Genomic DNA, 24650 nt, shown 5'->3' with positions numbered 1-24650 from the left:
CAATTTCAACTGCACAGATTTCAAATCTAAAGCTCTCTTAATCTCTCCAGGACTGAAATGGAGATAATGTCAAGAAATGCTTTTGTTGCTCATATAAAATTTTGGATATAATTTGAAAATTTTTAGCTTTATCTTACACTAAACTGTTTCCATTCTCCTACACAGACAATGGTTTAAACCAACTGACCATATAGAATAGATAACCTAAAAGAGCAAGCTTTCATCCCTCTCACAGAAGCATTTCCACCCTTAAAGAAGCAATGTGGTTGCAGCTTCCCTTACCCTCCCCTAGCGCCGCTGTGGCTCCATCTGCCTATCAGTTCAGTCTCTGAACTGGAAACTCCTTAGTGGAAGGGTCTGAAGTTTGCATCCTTCCACCTTTCATGTTGGGATTCTCCCTGTGAATTTTCTGCTTCTGATCAAGCTGGCTATTTTGGGGCCTGCCATTGAAAGCCTGTCTCCGCCCAGTCAACATTTTAAAATGACTACAAAGGAGAGGGATAAAAAAAAAACAGAAGTGAAGTTAATCAAGTCTATCATTACTCATGTTCACTGATTTCACCACTGAGCTCTTAGGTCACCCATTCCTCTGTCCATCTCTCTCTTCTTTTTTTTTGTTTTGTTTTGAAAGCCTGCTACATACAAATAGGAGATAGAGGCTGGACTTCTGCACACTTGCCAAATGCAAGTCCTGCACTTTCAGCTGCAATGGCAGGGAAAAATCTGTAAACCTTAAGACATCTGCAGTCTCTCTCCAATGATAACATCAGGCTTCAAGACTATGCTGGATAACTTTCAGGTCAGCTGTTGCTCTAAAGGGTTCTTTCTGATCTTGGTTCTCCCAGAAGAGAAACCCTACGAGGCTGAAAAATGGTTGTGTGAGAGATGTAACACACAGAGATGTTGAAGGTCACAGATTTGAGAAAACTTCCAGAATTTTTCCTTGTTTTCTGTCTTTTTTTTTTTTTAACCTCTTTAATTTTACCTCTTATTTTATCTTTTATTTTCTTCTGAAAATTGTTTTCCATGCTCCTGTTTATGACTGGTCTGTCTAGGTCAAATTGAAGAAGGTTTTATTAATGCCTGAAATGTCACATAAGCACACTGAACTGTGATTGTCCTTCTCTGCTTGGGCTCAGTTCCACCGAAGGCAATTTGCATATTTACAGCATTCAGTATCAGCAAGATGGGTCCTTTGGAAATGAAGACTTTTAATACTCTTTTCCCCTATGCCTTCTACAATTGGTGCTTCTTTGTCAGCGTCCCCTTTCCTGCATGCCTAGATTAGGACTGACAACAGCCTCCTAACACATTTTAAATGCTATTAAAACAGCACTAAATGTGTAAGAGCTGCCTATTGCACCTCAAAACTCCACACTAAAGCTTTTCCTTTCACTTCCCTCTTGACTGCTTGCTGTTCTCTAACAGAATGCCTCCCATTTATCACTTGCACGTGATCCATCATCTTTCCCTAAAAAAGAACTGAACAGCAATCTATTTTGTGATTTTTCAGCCATCAGATTTGTCTGAGCACTTTTTCAATTTTGACAGTTCTCCATATGAATTTGAAGCAGCATATTTTGTTTGTTCAGCACCCCTTTGAAATGATGTTCATTTCTGTAGCTGCACTTTGTCTAAATTGGCGATGCTAACAGCACAAATCTGTTGTGGTTTACATTGAAAGAATAAATGCCCATTTATACTTCAGAGCTATATCTGAATATACCAAGCTGAATACTAAACACTAAGCTTATCCTGTAGTCAAGCAAGTGTTTAGACATTGTTCTCACCTAGTTCATAGAGTATCTTTTTTTTTTTTTTTTTTTTCCAGTTTCTAACAAAAATACTGCTGATAATTTTGACTGTCATTCTACTTCTGTTCTGGGTTTCCCAGGTTAGCCTGTTAGCAGTCTATTCCCATGCATCAGAGAAGCTAAGAGTTTCAGAGAGCATACTTCCTAGCTCCTTAGGTGATTCTTTCTCAATTATATTATTTAAATACAAGTTATTGATCATTATAATACCCTCATAAACCCTAAGATGTAATGTTATTTTACAGATACCAGCCATAAAAGTATTTCAATGACGAATAACATGGCAGGTTTACATGAGATTTTACTTGATCTTCCTAGCCACTACATTCTGCACTAGGTTAAATTTAATGCAGAGAGATATGTATTGTTCAAGTATACTCTGATGAACACATTTCCTGGGACTCAAGTAGCAGTACAATTATAAAATTTTCTCTACCTACTCTAGTGTGTTTTAGTGCTACTGCTCACTAGTTTTTAACATCTCCAAATCATCAAGTATTCTCTTTCAACGTCCTACCTTTTAAGAAGTACTTTTTTGTCAGTTTCTCAACTACTATGGCATAGTTAATAAGTGTTGCTGAAAGTGAACCTTAGAACGCTTTTCTAATATTTACGTACAGAAGAGACACAGAACAATGCCGTGTGTGGGTAGTTCTGATTTTTAAAGGGCATACACATCTGCAATACTTTCTTCCCCACAGTGGGCAACTACAGCTCTCTGTACCCAATTAAAGCTTCTATTTTTAAGCCTTTAATTAAAAAAGGTTTAAATGGAGCATGCCAGCAATACGGTAGATATTTTCTGAAACATACACCACAGACACCTGAAACATACACCATAGACACCACGAAATTAAAAATATTAAGTGCCTAATTTATTTGGCACCATCGGACCTGATCAAATTTCTGCTACTGAAATCTTAGTTAGTTCACTAATCAGAATATAATGTAGTTACAAGTGTTCATGCAGCTTTCAAGTTAACTGTATTAAAAGAAAAACTAAAATAGACAAGGAATAAAGGAAAAAATAAAGTATATTCTCTATATAAAGCAATAAACAATTTGTATAGAGTTAATTGATTTTGAAAAGCAGGTAGCCAGACAGCAAATAAAGTAGTTATATTTGACAGTTAAGTAGTGAGTTAGTAGTGAGTTAGACATTTAACATTCTACTTTTTAAAGAGGATGACCAGAAGATCTAGAAGGGCTTTCTGTGTAGATGAATACACCAGTAGATACATCTTACAAGGAATTATTGGTAAAAGATAACATGGCAACAGGTGTATTAGTAGTAAAACCAGTATTGCTGCTAACAATGCATACCATAAATGCTCATTTGATCTAGAGATAGTAGTTAGGATAAATATTAGGGATATGTGGGAGATTATTGCTAGGTGAATAAATGGTTTGGAAACTAAGGTAAATACCACTGAAATCCAATGTAATCAGTAAAGTATCTAAGTAACCAAAAAAGGGACCAATCAGATTAATAAAGGGGCTGTGATTATAGAAGATGGAATATACATTCATCCAATGAATATGAAGATAACTGATGATTATATTATGCAAATGTGTGTTTCTAAATAGTATAAATGTTTGTTGTGTGTGCAAATCGAACGAAGTTAGATTTGGGCAGACATGCCCCTAACTTCCGGCGCCTAATAAAAGCACCTTCATATAATCACTCTGTAGTTATGTGTCTTTATGAATGCTAACAGAATCAGAAAGCTAAACTCTCCAATTAAAACTATTATTTTTGATATAATAATCACTGGCCTAAGCTTTATACATGTTTTTGCGAAAACACTCCATGGAATTGAATGTATTTGTTATACCAACGCAGTCCACTAGAGGTCGTTACATTGAGCACTTTAGAGTATACTTAGCAGTAACTAGTAGTGTGTATTACTAGAATGTAGTAGTAATGTAGTATGTATTACTAGAATCATCTGGATTGCCACAAATATCAAAGTGACAAGTCCTATAGTACTTCTGAGCAGGGAAAAAAAAATATCTCACAATATGCTGGTTGACTTACTGAGATATAAAATAGACTCCAGATTAAATAATTGTTCTAGATTAATTAGATTGGGTTATTAGATTGGAGATGTTTTCCTTACTAGAGTACTGTGGCATAAAGACTGCTATCCCAGTTTTAGACAACCTTCTATGATGCTTGAAAGTAGTAAAAAAAAATCTGCTGAACTAGAAAACCTCAAGACTTTATAACAGTACGCTATTGAATATATGTGATGGAAGAACTTGAATGCAAAGAGAGAGGTAATTTTGCATCCCACTTTTTTTCTATTCAGTTTTGCATCTCTCTGCATGTAAGACAGGATCACTTAGTATCAAACATCTGATCATATATCAGGACTGCATCAGAATCTTGTAACCAATATATAAAGCAAGATAGATATAGGTAAATAGCATATAGACAGAGGTGTATATAATAATACTTCGATAAATAAGAAAAATCCAAGTCTAATCAGAAATCCTCTAATAGCATATTATGATGCAGAAAGAATGCCTTAGAATAGAATAGTTTCCAAATATTTTATTTTGTGGATGTGTGATGTTGAAATACAAATAAGAGATACTTCATGAATGCCCATCCTCTGTGCAGGAACAAGGCTCAGCATAATAGTGCTGTCAGTCTGTTTTGTATAGCTCCAATTTAAACAATTTACGTATATCCCATGTCAGTCTATCATTCACCTGGAGAAACAGAAATGTCTGCAATCACAGCTTTCTGACTGCTGAATGGTTTCTTGGCATGTAGGTAGCCTGTAACTTAAAGCAGCTTTCCAGCAAAAAGATGCTTATAATTTTGCAGAAAATTAGATCAGCTATGATGATATCCCAAGAACAAGTTTTTGTTTGTTTGTTTGTTTGTTTTTTTAAGTTGAAATCCGTATTTGTCCTGCTATTTCTGTGAGGAACTGAATCATAAAATATAAAGGGCAGCTTCTACCTTACCCTTGTGTATAGGAAAAAGACCCTTAATAACTAGTCTGCCCTGTTTCTGCACTCCGAATGCTTCAAATTAAGTTGTATTTCCTGGACTGACATAAAGAGCTCAAAGACTTGAGTCAGCCTAAAGATCACAGTATATAAGCCAAAAAACATTGCATTAAACTGCTTTTAGCTTCTCTTTCTGCTTTACTAGCTTCAGATGCTTAATTCATCTTCTATTGCATTTGTAACTCAGGTGGCATAAGGAAATTGCACACAGAACATAGCTCTCTGGATTATGTACTAAAAGAATCACCATTCCCAGAAGAGTCAAAAATACATTGTTTTACTGGATCTCACCTCCTCAACCATGTGCTTGACTTTCTTCTGTTGGCAGTGGACCATATCATCCAGATGTTTGATTCGCTCCCTTAGGCTTGCTGCTACCTCCTCCAAATGCTGTGACCTAGCAAAAGACGGAAGAATTAAGCATATAAATGTGGAGGTATGCAGTATGAGGAAAACAAGAACAAATTGCCATAATCCCACCACAAATCAGGAAGATTAGGTCCAGAGGTAGACAAGCCAAATTCCACTGGCAGACGTGGATTTTATTTGTGTAAAGTACATTCTAATGGTCCTCTCGTAGTCAAAGTTGCTGTCTCCACCCGTGTTAACTCACCTTTGTCTCACATACCAGTGTGCTTACTCAGAGCCTAAAGTGCTGACAATTAAATGATATAATAAAGCTCATCTCCGTGAGATGTCTGTTTTTCATTGGCATTTAGACAACTAGATCTTTATCACCAGAAAGGCACATTTATTTGGACTTATTAGCACCTGCAAACTTTTTGGTAATGCATACTAGATAGAAGCCAGAAGGCACATCCGCAGGTGTCCTTTTAAGTGCTCTCCTATTGTAGGACAGCCATGAATCAAGGATTTGGCATAGTTGCCAACTGTACTAGAATGCTAACTGGAGTAGTTTTAAGTCAACAACAGTCAGCAGGAACTGGCGTGGATGTTTAAAGTTTCTAGGTATGACTTTGCAGACAGATTCTGTATTTCTTCAAAGCAGTTTTACACAGAAATAGAACACCCTCAGAACTCCTATCACAAGTTGACTTGACAGCTTGCCAGGAAAGTAGTTTTAGCGTATGTGAAGAAACAGGAGGGAAGCATAGGAACCTCTGTTTTTTGTTGTTGTTTGTTTGTTTTTATCTGAATGAACAATTCCTGAAATTCTTAAAGAAATCAATCACTTGCCTGCAAAATAAACTTCTGTACTCCTATGTTCAGGACTGGACAGGATTTGAGAAGTTGAGGAGGGGATTCAAAAACAAAAAGGAATCTTTTCATCCTGCTCTGTGTACAGCAGAAGAAACTGCTGAAGCTGCGAACAGAATGACCATTTTAAGGCAAAGCAGCAGATGGCAAACTGTATGACATGATTCCAATGAATGACTGAATTGTATGCTGTTTCTCTCCCATAAACAGTTTCTATTAACAGTAAAGTAGTCTACAAAACTGTAACTGCAGCACTTTGACAAGGACTCAAAAATCAATGCACTGCTGCAGGTTTTTCAATCCTGCATATTAAGGTCTCACAAAGTAAGTTTCCATTTTGATTGCAATTGTAACACAGAGCTGGTCTCTCATTGAAAGATTCCAAATTTTAAGTACTGATAGTAACAGAGAAACAACAGATGTTATTGCTCATGTGGAGATAAGTGCCTGGCTAGGAATACACAGGTGAAGAGAAGTTAAGCACAGACCTCAGCATCTGAATAGAGATTCATTGCTTGCATTACATAGATTACAACCACATGCTTGTTTGCATTGCACTGCACAAATTCCTGCCTTTCCTATACCCTCATTAACGCAGCATAACTTTTCATGCTGAGTAGATAGGGCAGTATTCACTGAAGTGAGAAGAGTATCTGTTATCTGGTGGTAAAGAAAGGAGGCAATTATCTTTCATCTCCATATTCTATGTTGCATGCAACATCTGTATACTCTAAATTGTTATTTTAACAGGCTGATGTAAAAAGATGTTTTTTTCCTGAAACCAGATAAGCAGGTCACATCAATACAACTAGTAAGATGCTCTGGACAGGGACTTCTTTTTATGATTATACTTCATAAAGAACAGTGGGATGTCAAAACTTTAAAACTGAGTTTCTAGGTGCCCCGGAAATATTAGTAATAATCAAGTATGATTATTCAGTGGCTGCTTATAATTCATCTTTATCCATTCAAGTAGTGTCACATAAATTTCTTTTGCCTAGTTGTGGTGCTTAGTCAGTCTCAAAGTAGCAATGGATGCACATGCCACCCATTGGCAGAAACAGCACATTCAGGTGCCATCAACACCACCAGATCTTCCTTCTAAACCTCATGATTTCCAGAACCATTCACAGAGGTCTCACTGCCAATAACATGACCTTCAACTTTCCTCAAATAACTAACTCCACAGCTGATTTCTGCACTGTGATGTTACATGACAGATTTTTTTTTTTTTACACACCTTCATTTGTTCACGTGCATATATTAATGTCCCTCACATTTGTAGACCTGCTTCTCCAAGCCTCAAATATATTCCATTCTCCCTCTTTTATACATAAGAGATGTTGGCAGTCATATGCAGAACTTTTGCTCTCATCATGAGTTCATCTTTTCAAAGATGAACCTTTTTTATCCTACAGCTTAATATTTATACAGAATGTCTTTTCTTTTAAAATTGTATTGAACAGTCTAGAAGGAGACAAAGTATTCATAGTCAGGATCATACTATGCTGAATTTGGGAATGCAGATTTAAGAAAAATGCAATCTACAAATATGCCACTATGTGTTCCATCTAAAATGTATTCTGCATGTTTACAAACAACTTTTCAGGAAAAATGCATGGAAATGATATTTTATATCTAAATAAAGGAACTCATCAGATGGATTATCTCTCCTAAACTGCAGTGTTAAAGTTAGGAAAGATAAAATTCAGATGTCTTCAAAAACAAACAAATCAACTGACCCCCTAAAGTTACCTACCAACACTAGAAGTTCCACAAACAAGACATATCTCACCTCTCACTGTCAGAGTTTTCAGATTTTGCTCCAGATATTTGTATTTCATTTAGTTCCAGTTGTTTTTGCAGCTGGTGACGTTCCTAAACAACAATAAATGCTATCCTTCAGTTCTCCATATGTCAATATATAAAGGCTTCACTATGCATATTTCATTGCAATTCAAAAGATCATTTTTGAAATTAAAATAGAAACTAATTAAACAAAATTTACAGAGTTTACAAAGTTACAGATGATTCATGTATTTCCTATAGCCAAGGACCACAGAATGCAAATAATAAAATCAAATTCCATCTATCCACAGAAATAAGATCAGATTTTTCAATTTCCCATTTGAAGATGTGCAGTTGTACTTGAAACTGAAATTTTTGAATAGAGATGAGTCCTCACAATCTTTAACTACATAAGTCTCATATTTTCCATTTTATCCCTCCAAAAAGATATCTCAGCCGCAGAGATAAAAGCTATTGCTCTATTCCTTCCCTCCACCTCTACCCCATTTTCTACCCAAATCAAAAAATGTTCCTGTTTATCTTCTGGGCATCCACAAACATAGTGCTTGTGAAGATCTATCAGGAATTGGGAACTGTCAACACAAATTAACAGAAGCTATCCACTTTAATGGGAATTTAACAAAGGCGTTCAGTTTTATTCTGCAAATATGAGGCAGATAACAGCAAATTAAATAACCTGAAACTTATCTGTACTGTAAGAACTATATTACAATCCTTTTTTCACTGCATGATACTTACAAGTGGTATGCCAAAACCCAGATCAAGTTGATAAGGGGCATATTAAGCTGACATCATTTCTCAGTGTAATCACTAATTTTACTTGCAAGCACTAGACAAAAGTAGCTCAATATAAATGCACATCAGACTAACCAGTTAAGACAACAAGACTGTCTTATAAAAAAATTCTCAGTAGTAGCAAATATTTACTAAAGTTGGTGAAAAAATGCTTCACTTGTAAGACCAGAAGATTGTACTCTATCCACTTACTAGAATTTCCCAGTATATTCTCTATTCTATATGCTAGATAGCAAGGCCCAGATCTTTAAAGATAATGAGAAGCCTGCGATTGAATTAAATGAGAGACACCCAAGTACATCCAAAAGTATTGGAGTCTTACAGAAGAGCTGCTCTTATGCCTTTTAGAGTGACACTCTTCAGTCTAAGGACTAAACAATAACATTCACTCTCAGTTAGGTGAAAGATACCAGGAAACAAAAGAGTCATAATCTAAACAAGTTAGAAATCTTTAAAAATTAAGTAGCTGCTAGATATCCACAAAAATTCCTCCAGAAACTTTTAGTTTGAAGCCCTCAGTTTAGCATTTCATTGAAACGTGGATAAATTTGGAGATGCGATTCCAGTCAGAACTAATAGACAGCTTAATGATAAGGTCTTAATCTACCTAACTAAAATATATTTTAGTGGACCTACCAATAGCATTTTTAAGAGACTTCAGGTCATATACGATTACATCATTAGACTCAGGAGACCTTGGACACTGACAGAAATGATGGTTTAGTAAATAAATTTTGACACCTTAAGCAGCTCTGACTGTCAACACAACTAGAAAAATAGAAGAACCACTTAATCACAGTGTCTCTTTAGTAGTCCAGGTGCATTTACTTACATGGATACAATAACTACATAAGATGCAAACAGCAATGGTATGTCACTGAGCAGGGTACTGAGCAGCAGGCAATTTCAAAAAAAAAATATCAAATTCCCTTCATATAATTCTGCATTTTCTTTAAAGAATGCAAGCAACGAACTCTCATACCTCTTCCATGCGTTCAATCAGCCGATCCAGCTCACCAATTCTCTGATCTTTCTCCTGTATACTTGTTTCTGTAATTTGCATCTTTTTATTTGCCTCTTCAATAGCTTTCAGAAGCCGATTTGTTTCCTCCTTTAAACAAGAACATTTACGATCACATTAACATACAATATGTTAAATTATTGTATTAATATATATGTTTAATATGTTAAATTATTGTATTAACATACAATATGTTAATGAGGAATAAAGATTTTTTAGCCCAAAGAGCCAGGCGAATAGTTTTTAAGCAAAGCTCAAGGCTTTTCACTACATTTGCCCAGAAGTCTGGAAGAGCTGTGACCCTAAACTTTAATTGTATGTAACAAAAGATCTGGGGCACTCTGAAGTGCATACATATTTGTAAAGCATCATTATGAAAGTATGAGAAAAACATTTCCCCATTTCTTAGATATTTGTTCTCCCTTGTGAGTATTCCGTGAAGTAACAGCACAAGAAAATACGCTATTCCAGTTGACAGCATTTTAAACACTACCATTTACCCTGTTCAGCTATGTACTTTCTTCACATAAAAAACAATAGAAATAGGAAGAAGCTAGAGAATCTACCTTCAGTCTCAGTCATTATCTGTCTTTACCAGGTAGAAGAACACAATGACAAACTGCTCAAAGTTAGGTTTTACTTGGGGGTGGACCAAAACCAGTGGACAGAAAGAGTTATTGCTCCCCTAGTGTCCAGTGAAATTGTCCCTCCATCCCCTTTTACAAATATCAATAAAATTGGACATCCTATTTTCCTCTTTTTAGAGGAATGGAAGTAAAAAGAGCCAACTTACTCCATTTCAGATTTTGAAATCAACATTATCATTACTGTTACTGTGTTTGAACATTCTTTATTCAGCCCTACAACCCCAATAGCTTGGAAAACTTAGTAACAGTGGCATGACTAGTCGCAGAGAAAGGAGTGAAGTAGCGTATGTACACTCTGGAGTAAAAAACTCTACATTACTAGGTGACTGAGAAATGACACCCAAACTGAGTGCCACAGACCGGCTATACATACTAGGAGGATTTCTTTCTCAGCTTTATGTTTCTGTTCCTCTTCTTTCATTTTTTCCTCATATTGACTATACAGTTTTCTTGTCATCTCTCTCATGACTTCAGCATTGGCTTCTTGTGATGATTCCACCTATAAGAGAGAAAAGGATGAAAGTCATGGATGACCCATCTGTCAGCAGAGCACTGCTGTCAGCAGGAAAAATGAAACTCACATGATGCAAGAATAACACCTTGAATTTCAGTTCCACCTTGTTATAAATTTGACATTATGAAGCAGATTGTCATTTGCATCAAAACTATTGCAATGCTTCGCCAATGTAGGACTTATTCAAATTTGTAGAAGTTACCATTTCATCAAGTTTCACGTTGCTTGAATTTAACTAGCCATCAATTGTTGAGCACCAGGCCACACCTCTTTACTGAACCCTTCCATAACAGCCTCCAAGTCACTTGGTTTGTTTCCCCATGGAAAAAGTTTTGTTTCCCGCCATTTTACTGAAGTGTAGATTAGAGATGGTGTAAGACTTAGCTCCTGTTTCTAGATAGCCACCAACTCTCAAAGCAACGATTACTTTAAGCTGAACATAAGTATGTGCTGCTAACCAGAAGACACAGCTGCACCCTCCCTCCTCTCTCTTGCTTTTTCACATACTGCTCTGAAGGCCAGCACAGGAACTGGGGTGACCATGGAGCAAAGTTGATCAGTGAACAACTCAGAGTGAAAATACCCAGGGGTAGGGGAGGGTTAATTTTTAACCACAGGACCAGAAACTCTACTACTGCTACAGGGAAAAGGGCAAGAATGGTAATTCAGAGACAGGATTTCCCCCTTATGTTGGTTCAAAACACTCACTGAACCACACCCTCATTGCTTAAACACAAGATAATACATTTACAGCATAAACCCATATACTCTGTAAACTGCAATAAAAAGCAAAGTAAAATAGCTCATCTAGGACTTAGTCCTCTTAATGCACATTCTATAAATTGGAAACGGTTATACTGGAATGCCGTGGCTGCTAAAGCCACATCAGGGAGATGAGAATACACTGTCATCTGAGAAAAGAATAAAGTGTTCCTTGCTCATCACTAGAGGTTACAAAACCACTAAATAACTTGTTTGGATTTCAAGGTCTCAGTTGTGCATTTATTTTGTTTGCTTTCTTCGCTTCAAGGACTGAATGATTTATTAAAATCTTGTGTTTATCTTACATGGTGGGAACAACCGTCTTAGTGCCCTGTAGGATAACAACAGTGTATTTCATCCTTTGACAAGGGACTAAGCTCTGAAGGACTCCACTTGTTCTAAATTGCCCTCTTTGGCAACTCACAGACTGATACTGGCACAGAGGTAGTAACTTGCACTTTGTGAGAGGGACTGAAGATAAATTAAGTTTCACTATAACACAAGACCTTTCATGCTATAGGAAGCCTGAAAGAATCATGTAATCCAGAAAAAGCCAACAATCAAAACCCAAAGTCCTTGAGATATATTGAACTGGAATATGATCCCTGGCACTGACTCTCCATCATTTGTTTGCTTATAACTTGAGCAATGAGGATAGTGAAAACAAGCACTAAAATATAGATGCATTATGGCACCTGTCACAGTATTCTTAAGCAAGCTCTCCAACCTCAGCTATTGTAATGAGAAAACAGTCAAGCTTTCTGCCATGTAAAACCATATAGTTTGCATTTTATTCCCTTGTATTTCTCTGAAGGAAATAGCTTAATTCTCTTTCCAAAACACTTGCTGCTACAGCACTTATCTGCTGACCATATGTTCATAAAACTTGATTACCTATTAAAAATTAAGCAATATCATATAAACAGGCTCAACATCAAGACGTTCTTACAGCACTGTGTAAAGTTATAAAATCCCTTTACTTACAGAAATGGACACTAATTACCTTTTAATAGTTTGAACTTCCACCTGCCAACATCTCTGGATAGTAATCCCATGTTATGGAAAGACTGACTGCTGCCAGCTGGGATTCTTTGTTATTAACACAGAACCATTTCACAGGAATATGACAGCTCTAGGGAATGAGCAAGGTGTGATGGATGAAGAATCGTTTACAAATAAGGCCAAGGAATTCATTTAATATACTCCTAAATGCCCTTACTGTGCAATATCTTCAGGGAAGTTTATATACTGTACCTTTAATTTCAGTAACTGATTTTCAATTTGTGCTGTTTCCAGTTGTTTTTGCTTCTCTCTCAGCTTTTCCATAGATTGCTCATGTGTGTGTTTTAAATTCCTTATTTGTTCCCTTATGTCAGTGTTCTCCAAAGTAACATCCACTAGAGTTTTCTGGAGGAAAGAGGCAAACCACATATTAAAAATCACAAATAATCTAGTGTGCTAATGTTGTCAAGAGATTATGGAATAGAAAAAAACATTTAAGAGATTCATGATTAGTCAACACAACATGAACAGTTTTGAAAGTTTTAACATTTAAAATCCTGACTTTTCTTGTATTTGGTTTCCTAGAAGGAATTTCCATGAGGAACATATTCATTGAAACCAAGTCCTGGAACACTATAAAAAAAATAAAGGAATACGGATACATTTTAGTACAAATGTTATTCCCAACAGTCTTCCTTTCTCCTCTCCAAGAGTCATGCTATACATATTAAGCACATTAAAGTAAGAAAAACTGTGACATACAAGAAAACAGGATCGTTAATTGTTGAACTCAGATACATGGGAATTTGAAAGTCTTTAAAACAGAAAATACGTTTCCGCATCCTCCCTCCCCCTACATTTCACAGGTATATACAACCTCACAAGTACTTATTAGCATCCACACATGCCGCTTCCATTTCTATTACCTGGTGAAGATAGGTGTAAGACAGAAGATGTTCTGTTTTGCACAATACAGAACAAATTACATTGTCACCTTACAATATTCTGTAAAGACATGACTAGTGACATTAGTCTGCTGCAGACCAGTATCTCTTGATGGTACACTTTTTTAATAGTTGTTACAAAATAGTTGCAGATTTTTTTCCTTAGTTTCTTAAATTAGATGCCTCAGATATCCAAGACAATACTTTATGGACTAGCTTAGTGTTAGAATCTGTATTTGTTATCCATGTTTAATGTATGCTTTTAAATGCACATCAGAAAAGGAAGTTGTCAGCTGTGAAACAGCTATTAAAATGTACCTGCAAGTCTATTGATGCTGATGTCAAGGAGCTGTTCATTTCACTAAAGCTATCTAAGGCTGCAGCCTGCACTCGCACATGATTCTCTAAGGATTCCTGATGAGCATTTGTCACCTGAGCAGGAAAAAAAAAGAAGTTTTATATAGAATAATGATCAAGTTTACCTACTGCTTCAAAGGGACCTACAGAATAGACAGACCCCATGGTTAATTTCCACAGTACTAGGATGCTTAAAATACACAAACCGTGTCCCTGTACCTCAAAAACATACAAACAAAATTTATAATTCAAATATGCTAACAGAAATAAGGCACAAGTAGCTATGTTTGTTGCTGATCTGTAATCAGTGTAAAACCTGTCTGTTTTCTGAAAGGACAAGAAAACACTTGGCAGATGTCTGTTCAGAAAGCTTATATAGACAGAGTGGGTGGACTATAAAAAGTCACAGGGTGAAAACCAGAAGAATGCAAGAAACGAAGAGATCTAGAAAGGTTTGGGTGAACGGTAGAATAGCCTTAATTAAGAAGGAAATGACTAACTGGATACATAAAGAAGCAACACCAAGAAGACTCAAGGATGAAACAATATGAAGCAGGCAGGAGAAGTCAGCAGAGAGCTATGTTATACAAAAATTTGTCATCTGTTATACACACACACGCATGCTTAAAACTGGAGGGAATAAAAGCACAAAATGACATCATTTAAGAGGAGACAAACTCAAAACAATGTAAATTATTATGAACCATTTAGTAATAAAAAAGGAAAAAAAAGGTTACTAATGGAGGCCAGCCCAACTTGGATTGTTTGATAAATCAGATTTGTTTCTTGATAAAAGCATAAGAACACCAGGGACCGATATGGACAACAGTTAGTGTTTAGTAACCAAGTCATACACGGATTAGATCAACACAGGGAGCAGAAGCCAAGTAGTTACTGTTAACGCTATACAAATGTGTGCTCAGGTAAAACAAACAAACAAACAAAAGCAGAAATGCTTTGGATGGATTAAGAAAGTTACAAGATAAGAACTTGTGTGAAGAAACATACTGCCCAGGGCTGAGTATTTGAAGTACAAACTTCAAACAAACTCCATGAACAAAAAGTAGTCCTGGAAATTAGTGGGAAAAAAGCGTAGTGATTCAAAGCCGAAGCAAAGAGTATAGAAAGGATTTTAAATAGGATCCTCAAATAGCATGTAGGATGGCATTGACGTAAAAACAAACAAACAAACAATCAAATCAAAAAGCATATGTTATTAGGTAGACGAACACCTGTACTTTCTTTCAGGAACTCTAAAATATTAAGAAACATGGTGGGGAATGTCTCAGTGCGCTGTTTATGTCAGAAGGAATCCTTCGTAAACTGTACATTTGCTTCAGAACTAGAGATTCTGAAAGAGCTGGTCAGAAACCCCAGAGATTTTCAGACACATGCACGATTTTTACTGGTCAAGTGGAAGATCCAGAAATACAGAATATCATCACTGGTACTCAGTAAGGACCAGCCACAAAGAAGACAACACCACATTTGCCTACATGTTACTCAATCGGGGGTATATCTTGCTGGCATCATGAAGACTAATTAATTCAGTTTTCTCTCCTTCTTCCTCTCAAGTTGGGGTGATTTTTTAATTATTATTATTATTTTATGTAAGTATACTACTGGCCACAGATTTCTGTTCTGTGTTGTGATCTCTATACATAAATACAGCATGCAGGGAACTAACAGTCTCCAAATAAGAATGTCAGAAGGGCACAAGTCAGGGTCCCAGACTCTTAAAAGTCAGGCTATGTTTAATTGTCAAGGCTTCATCTGAACCAGGGCTGTGAATAACAGTATTGAATATAAATTCCACAGCAGGTTTTCAGGGGGACTTTTTGGAACAAAGAACCCAGCTTAAATAGATGAATGGTATTTCTACAGACTGCAGCAGCTTTTATTGCTAAAGCACACATCAGAAGAAAGGTCATCAAATGACCATCAAAAGGTTCCATTAAGAACCAAATGGTAAGTCATTTTAGGAATGCTATGCAGTTTAATACTCAGTAATATTACTACTTCTCTTGCTATCATGTTTAAACAATAGAGTCAGTAAAACAGAACAGTCTGTTGAAATTACACCAACTTTAAGTTGCACGTTACTCGTAATTATATAATTGATATTTTTTCAAATCACCTGGCAGATGACTGCTCCAAACACCTCCAATAATTACTAAATTGTCTAGAATGAGCATGTACTCAGATGATGCTATCAAGATTGTTCTTTTATTTCCAAGAAACAGGCAATTAATTCCATATGCAAAAGCATCCCTGTCCTACTTTACCTTGCTAGAGGGAAAAGGCAGATAAAAAAAGGAAGGTAAATATGTCATGTTAAAGAACAAACCAGAATGGTTTGAGATATTATTTCTGTTTTTCTAAAGTAAAATAAATAAATAAATAAATAAAATTTAAAAAAAGAGAGAAAAATGTCTCTAGATAGTACAGGGACAGTTATTCTTTCCCTACAATTGAATGCATACTTACTTTCAGTTCATTCGTAAGCTGTTGTATTTTTCGTTTCATTTCATCATATTCCCCATACATTTTCTTTCTTACTTTTTCCAGAGTTGCTCTCACCTGGTGTTAGAAAAATCACATGCCTTATCAATCAAACTTGCTGATGATACTGTTTATACTGGGACACAATATTTTGCTTCTATATCTTTTATTGTTACTTTTGGTAATGGCCATTATTAATCTAACTTTTTTTTCAACAGTACTTTATACTTAAGACAAGAAGTTAAGTCTTAAGAGCTGTCTACATAGGAATGATCTATATAAAAGTCTCTGAGTAATTCTAAACTTCTCTGTACACACTTAAACACTAGTAAATTAATAATTTAAATGAATTTCAATTATCCATAAGTCATTCTAACCTAATTTGATGGCTAATGGAACTAAAACTAATTTGAACATACGCTTTCTTTCTCAAAAAAGCATCCACACGTGGATTTAATACACCTTCATTCTATTTAAAGTGTTTAATTAAGTTTTCACTGAGCGTCCTTTGAAGATAAACCCTTTGGTTTCACTGCATTTGGACTTTTAGGCTCATAATTAACTAAACAATATATTAGCATGAATTTACCAACATAATTTCAAATCTGAAGAGTATTTGATTTTATTTAAGAACTATGGATGTAAATTATGTCTTGCCTTTATAAACAAAAAGTAAAAGAAAAAAAAACGTTAGAAGCCAGCTTGAGTTTGCATGCCATTACAAACATGCAAAGAACCAATTTTCTTAAGAGCACACATTGTAAACACTAGTTAGATGTTCACCTACAGTCTACCTTCAGCTATATAATTCAGATTTCAGATTCTTTTTTTTTTTTTCTCCCTGCCCTCAATTGAACACACACTGGCTGCAGATAATCTAGGGCAGTGAGCTTACCTTACCTCTGCATAGCCGAAGTGAGACTTGGGGAAGAAAGGAGGGGAAAATATCAAGAGGAGATATTTCTGGAAGCTCTGTGGTATACACACTCCCTCCCAGAAAGAAGGGTACTGGCCACCAAACACCAAACCTATATGCAAGGAGTGGGCACAAGCCTACTCCCAACTATTTGCTCCCTTTGGGATGAGAAACACAGAAGGAAGCTGACTCCTGCACTTCTGAAGGAAACCCTCCTTGTCCTGTCCCTACACATGTGCATGCCCCCTGCAAGGTCCAAGTTTGACACTGATACAAAAGAAATGATCAGCAGTTCTGATGTGGCCCACCATTTTTGGTCTATTTAAAGTCAGCACATACGTGGCACAAGCTGAGAACTCTTATTTAAGACTCTACTTTTAAAGATTGAACTTATCTGGCAGGCCAAAGTTCACAAATTAGCGTAACTGAACATAGCCTCTTAAAAGACAGCAGTGCAAGGGTCAGCACACCTCTTCAAAGGTCTTTCCCACATTTTCTGAAAGAATCAGTATCCTGAACACAATGCAAGACATGCTGTTGAAATGCCCTGACATTTCCCACCATGCCACAAGCTGGCAGTGAACAGCAAAGGAGAGGGAGATGGTCCCAGTCCAAGCAACCTGCATCAGGTACCAGAAGCAACCTAGGAAGCTGCATCATGCTGTATGCCAAGCCACCCATCCCCTGGCAGCACTTCAGCAAGGTAGATAAACTACGTAGGCAGGAAAAGAAGAGCCAAGACAGCTCACATGCCTTGCCTGTGCAGCAGTAGCAATGTATCCTAATTGGCAAGTGCAGGAACTGGAGAGTGTAAATGCTGGGAGCTGGTAAACTGTGAGTAATAAAGGAGAAAAACAAGTCCTGATAGCTCAAGACTAGGCAGATGCTAGGAGTACACATAATTACAGTCTCTTACACTGCTGGCTTAACTCAGTGCTCCTCCCTTTTATAGCAATGCAGTTCTCTTGCACTTGAATCAGTGTAAGATGATAGCCACTGACCCACAGTAGATGGAAAGAGAAGGTCAAATTATTTGCTCTGGGCTAATTAAGGAGTTATTGCCAAAGTCTGACACACAAAGAGATGGTGAGTTTCAGGCACAGAAATGAGCAGCATCATAAATGCCTTTTTTTCTTTTCTTTCAGGAGAGCTCCTGCCAATTATGATAAATGAGCATGCGCAAAGAAAATAGTACAAAGTCATCCTTATTAGGCTGACTATTTTAAGACTGCCCCAAAACATACCCAAGTGATTTTAGTGTATCACCTAATTTAGGAGCCTTTCCAAAACTGGGATGGGGGAGGGGAAAGCAGAAGAGAAGAGAGTTTATCCTTCCAGGTTTCTGCTTACATAGATTCTCCTGTATCACATTGGAAATTATGAAGACTTCAGGTCAGGGACCCCAAGATCTGTTTGGCAGGTTGCTTGTCCAGGTGCATCCCTCACCTCAGTCACCAAGCATTAAGGACTATCATTTGTCACAGAGGACTTGAGCCTGAAACATGTAGCTCCCAAGTACCTAACAAGTGTTTTTTTTTCTTTTTTTTTTGTTTTGTTTTAACTTGAGTACCGACAAGGCAAGCATTTAACTTCAGAGTGGGTTCCTGATTCAAATTTGGGTGTTGGCCTAGACGTCGGTTGTCCCACGTACACCCACAGCTCTACATGAATAAATGGAAGGGATATTTGACAAATTTTGAAGCTGAACGAATAACTCACTTCTTTAATGTAATTCATCTCTTCTTTCAGCTGATCAGCTGACCAGCCATAAACCACCATTTCTCTCTTACGGTTGTTGTCAGTCCGGTGCACGACACCATACACCATTCCATGAGAAAGCGTCCCTGGAGACATGCCATTTGGTACATGGTAGAGCTCCTTAAAAACAAATAAATAATAAATTATTTTAAAATCAGTTCTAGAATAATTTAAAAACAAAACAAAAATACAGTAACATGGGACCAGGAGAGACAGTCAACTAGAGTGAAAGCACAGCAGCACCTAAGAATACTAGTTCCCAAATGTTTGGGGGCCAAATTGTCAACCTTCATACTTTTGGGATGATCAATAATCAGTTCATAATTGACACAGATGATACATATGTCTAATTTCCATTTACTTTAATAGAAGTGGTATATGTACAGTCAGGAGCAACAGATTGGATTAGTGCAAGAAGAGATGGAGGCATAGGAGAGAGAAAACTTATATGCTACTTTTCTGCATTCTTCTAGAGCATTATTAGCTCTCACAGTTTCCCTTTAAATTCTTGAAAAGACAGAGTTCCCTCCTGCCCTCTGCAAAGTCCCTGCTGTGCAATATATCAAAATTCACAAGTTTAATAAAATTATTTAGAGAGTTCTCAGATGAAACTGATATTGCAACTTCTGAGATCTTACACAGAGCACAGTGTTGCATTTCTCTACCGGAAATTGTAGAACTGACACTGTAAGAGCCAAAACAATGTTATGAAACACAGCATCCACATGAGTGTTTCTGTGTTATGAACTATTATAGGAGGACAGAACTTCAAGCACAGATCTTGATAGTTACTTGATTGGCAGCTTTAAAGTGCCTACATTTGTTATTTTGACAATCTGCAGAAATTTATAGAAACATACTTGTGATAAATGTTTTATTTTAAGGTGCTCTTTGCAACAGACTCCTCTTATTCATCTCATCAATACAGGTAAGAAAAATATTCATGCAAACAGTAGGAATCATTTCCCTCAGCATGTAAATAAATATCTGCAAGATGAGATGTAACCACCCATCCTGACTACTCACCTAGCCTCCCTTCTAATCAACACAGAGAAATATACTTCTGTAGCAATCACCTGAAATAAGTCAGGCTCCATAAGTACTAATTTATCTTCTTGTTTATGAAGAATTTAAACAACTAGCTCAGATGAAAACATCCATGTTATGGCTTTTTAAAAAGGGGGGAAAAATAATATCACCTAACTTTGGATGTTTGCAAATTGGGAACCTAAAATGAATGATTCTTTGTGAATATAAAGTTAGAAAGATACAATCTTGAAAAAACAAAACAAAACAAAACAAAACAAACAAACAAAAAACAGCTGTTACTATTTAATTTTGCACATTGTCTTTTAAAGTCCAGTGATAGAGATAAATTACTTGCAGGTAATTTCACTAAACTTCCTTTCTCACAAAAGATTTCGCAGGATGTGGATAAATCTGATAATATTTGCAACATTGGCATTTGAATATATTTGTTTTTGCTTTGTTGTTCAGTAATGACACAGTATGAAAACCTACAGACTTTGAGAGTCTTTAGTAAATCTAAGGAGCATCTAGATGCTGTATTTGACACCAAACAGAAGCAGGAAAAGATGAAACTCATCATCTTGTATCCACATGAAACTGCACCCCAGCTAGTCTCCAGTTCTTACTATGACAAAGACCAACGGTGGTATCTGCATTCTCAAGCAGTAGCTCCTTCAAATTTTAGCAGCCAAACCAACACAACTACAGCAGAAATGTAAGGATAAAAATTTCTTTGGGTAGGGTAAAAATGAACAGGAAAATCTATTTGGATTAAAAGAAATGGTTAAAGATGGACATCTGCTATACATGATAAAAAAGAAAGGTGTGTCCCTTCTGCATGGCACTGACTGGTTTTCTCAACATTGGAAAATCTTTACTGTATCATTGATGGCTTAACTATTTTGCTGAAACTCTGTATGTGTGCATGCGGGGCTGGGAGGGGAACAATCCTGGAGCAGACACCTGATAAAGACAGTTTCAGGCAAAGAACAACAAGGCTACAAGTAATCATCTAAAATGAATCGGTTAGAAACACCTAGTGGAAAAATATTGGGCCACCAGTCCTACAGGATATATAACAGATATAATTCCTACAGGATATATAACAGATATAATTCTGCAGTTTGAAAACACTATATGCAAAGCTTCACACCCTGATAACCAAAAGTTACATAAGTACCTCTTTTTTTCTACTTTGGATGCATACAAACAGAAAACCTAGACCTGATTTTTTGAGAGTAAAGAACACAGGAACTAGATGGGGACATGACTCAAAACTTTAGTGTCTGTTTACTTCCAGGGTTGTACAGTTTCTTTGGTAGTTTCATCTCAGCTCCTCCCATGCATCTGGATAAAGGGATTACATACAATTTTCCATCTTCCAGAGAACCAGATGAATAATCACTTTGATTGCTTAGAAGTTACTAAGGCCCCAGATATTGAATTTATAAATCCATACCCTTTACCAACTCTCATTCATTTTTTATGAGGTGAGCAGCTGAGTACCAGCAACTACTAAGATCCTTTGTGCCTCTAAAACATTAGCAGGATTGTTTAAAGTAATATTGGCAGAGTTCTGCATGAAGATTATGATCAAGTTCCTTATTTTTTGAACATCATAACACATTCCTAAGGAACGCTTTAAAGGATTTTCCCCCTCTAGCAAAGACCAGCAGATTCAGACCACTAGGTTTGCAGCCAGAGAATCACCCATGACACTTAAATATTTCACAGATGAACAGACTTAAATTTACATCATAATGGGCACACAATGAGCATCATAAGTATGCACAAAGCCAGACTGGTTTCACTTCTCCAGCAATAATAATACACTTGTCTCTAGTCTATATCTGCACAAGCCTCCCAAAATGTCTTTGTCATTTCTCTTTCAGAAGATTAAAAAGAATCTCCATCATCTGTTGAGTTTTCCAGTTCTACTATGTGCTATTTACAACACCGGATATTGCTTTAACTTCTCGTTGTTTTCCTCTGTCTCCCATACATATCCACTCTCACTACTCATATTTTTCTGACAAGGTCCTCGCCTCTCTCTACTTTGATCTGCAGTGAGGCATCTCAGTGATGATGACAGAATAAATAAATACATGCAAGTATTTAGAAGCAAGTAGATACTGTAAAGTTAACCAGAAAAGTACATAAAGCTGGAAGGTTTCTTTAGATTAGTTAACCATTGCTGTTTAAGGTCAGAATATCAGCCAACTCCAGAGTACAGGAAAGCTCTTACCCCCTACCTGCCTATGCACTTGATAGCACTGGAACAAGACCTTTTCTAAGTGCAATTTGTTGCCCCAAAATGTGCTGAAAACCCCTTCTAATATGACATGCTTATCTGAAAAGGCAGATGAATCTCAAGAAACTCATGAATATTTTTTTGTGGCTACAGTCAATTATATGACAATCCAAGTTAATAGCAACAACACATCATGTTGCTGTACATGAATACTATAGCAGCTTCCAGGAACATGCTTTGGCTAAGTTGTAGCAATAGTCATGTTGCAGTTGGCAGCATCACACAGCATGTCCTAATGAAAAGCAGACTGTGTTTACTTAATTAATAATTATTTAACACTGAAGCCGACACCCCAAGGTTGCAAAAGTTTTGATAATTGCCATGCATCCTGTTTATGTCTATGTCCAAGGAAGTAGCACAAGCAGCACGTAATGTAATATGAAGCAAAGATACTATAAAAAAGACTCATATTTAAATATGATTTGTGAGCTGCTTTTTGTACCGCCCATAGTTTTATTAGCATTATGTAAATAACACTGAGGGGTGACTTCTTCTAAATCTGTCTCCATCAACTTTTTAAATGCAAGTCAGGTATCCCCATGCTTCATACTTTCTCACTGCCCAGAAGTTGGAAGCAGAAGCATAGATGAGGTATCTTATTTTGAGGAAAAAGGACATTTCATATAATAATTTGCACAATTTCAGAGGTAGTACACACACGGTCTCGAAAATTTACTGTGATCTTCTGTTTATCAGCACCATCTGAAAACTTTTCTTTTAACCTACAACTAAATTAGTTAGGTAAGGCTTTATCTTTTCCTCATCTGCTGCATTCCAGGGGGTTCTGAAATATCCAGTTATCTTTTGTGTGTTCACTGTGTATACAAAGAAGAAGAGCATTCATATCGTTACTTAGGTTACATATTTCCTGTCGAGTAAAGTGACAAATTTACAATACTGAGTTCACCAAGCAAAGTTACTATGCTCTTACAAAACGCAGCAATGTTTTCATATTTCTTCATATTCCCCTACAGCCTATGGAACTCATGTTACATTTAGGGATGTTTCATATATAAATAGTATTAAAATATGGAAAATATGCCAAGACATAGACACGAGTGTTCTTAAACTCATTGATGCTAAATCAGAAGCATCACTGAACACATTCCAACTTTTAAACTCTTTGATTTTTTTTAGAATTTAGGTGCCTGCCTCATAAAACAGAAGTAACAGGCATTACACAAAGTCACATCTAATCAAAGAAATCTGTACCCAGAACACCAGCATTTATATGCTAAAAAAATAAGATACAACAAACACAGTAGTAATCACAGAGGTCAGTGGAACTCTTTCTGTGGTCTTCATGTAGTGCTATTTTTAATGAAGGAGTTGCTTAAACAGCATTTCCAAAAACAATGAATTTGTGCTGGAGAGGCTGAGAAGCAGCCACCTGTAACAGGTGAACCACATTTGTTATGTCACAACTCCTGCTATGCTGCTGGGAGTGGGCTGGCAGCCACAGATCAGCAGAGAAAATAGGCACTGTCCTAGATTCAAAGTGCACAACAGCCTCATGTTCATTGCACTCATGTTCTTTGATCCAGCCCTGACACAAGTTTCTGCTTGGTGTTCTGCATAATACACTGGAGCAAATTCTCCTTCTGGCTTCCTTACAGCCTACATTTTTGCTGGGAGAAAAATGTTTACTCTGCTTTTGTATTCCTACGCAAGAAGCAAAAAGGGTTTCACCTCTAGGATGTGATGATTTAAAAACGCAAATTAAAGAGTTTGAGAATATACACAGCCAAAGTACCAATTACAGTTAAGATTAAATGCTGTTCGAACTCTGTTGAAAGCCACAGAAACAGGAAAGTGAGACAAATTTTTATTTTTCATTATCTTGTCAATGTGTCCAAACAAACAAAGAAACAAACAAATCTCTCTATACATATCTCAATATTCTGCCCTCAAATATCTAACTGCAGCTTCCAATGACACTTCCAAATTTAGGCATGACAGCGAAGAAAGGGATAGATGGATAAAAATAAGCCCAGGCCCAAACAGAGACAATACAAATGTCTAGTAGCTCTTTGTTATGCAAGACAATACAGGCCTCAGGACACACAGATTTTGCATAGAATCTGACCAGCACAATATTCCATTGTACTTCATGGTGAACTAAGCAGCCTCACACCACTTCCATCCATTGTCTAACGTTAACAGAAGAAATACAACAAAATTATGATAGTTTCAGATATTCTATCTGAAGTACAACAATTCAGAGATA

At 36.6% G+C, this 24650-nt stretch overlaps 1 protein-coding gene across 6 annotated transcripts in view; it reads right to left on the bottom strand.

The window, feature by feature from the left end:
- MYZAP (myocardial zonula adherens protein) overlaps nucleotides 1-24650 on the bottom strand; it is a 73917-nt gene that overhangs the window by 24101 nt on the left and 25166 nt on the right. For all 6 annotated transcript variants that reach the window (XM_035554022.2, XM_035554024.2, XM_035554019.2 and 3 more), the window contains exons 3-10: nucleotides 19045-19203; nucleotides 16395-16487; nucleotides 13869-13982; nucleotides 12859-13011; nucleotides 10702-10827; nucleotides 9643-9771; nucleotides 7852-7934; nucleotides 5130-5235 (exon numbers count right to left, since the gene is read on the bottom strand). In XM_035554022.2, the coding sequence (XP_035409915.1) occupies nucleotides 5130-5235; nucleotides 7852-7934; nucleotides 9643-9771; nucleotides 10702-10827; nucleotides 12859-13011; nucleotides 13869-13982; nucleotides 16395-16487; nucleotides 19045-19203 (963 nt within the window). The remainder of the gene's footprint in view (nucleotides 1-5129; nucleotides 5236-7851; nucleotides 7935-9642; nucleotides 9772-10701; nucleotides 10828-12858; nucleotides 13012-13868; nucleotides 13983-16394; nucleotides 16488-19044; nucleotides 19204-24650) is intronic.

The sequence above is a fragment of the Cygnus atratus genome, chromosome 11 (genome assembly GCF_013377495.2).
Source record: "Cygnus atratus isolate AKBS03 ecotype Queensland, Australia chromosome 11, CAtr_DNAZoo_HiC_assembly, whole genome shotgun sequence".
In the NCBI taxonomy this organism is placed as follows: domain Eukaryota; kingdom Metazoa; phylum Chordata; class Aves; order Anseriformes; family Anatidae; genus Cygnus; species Cygnus atratus.
The sequence above is the reverse complement of the archived record's forward strand: the minus strand, read 5'-3'. Positions and strand labels throughout refer to the sequence as shown.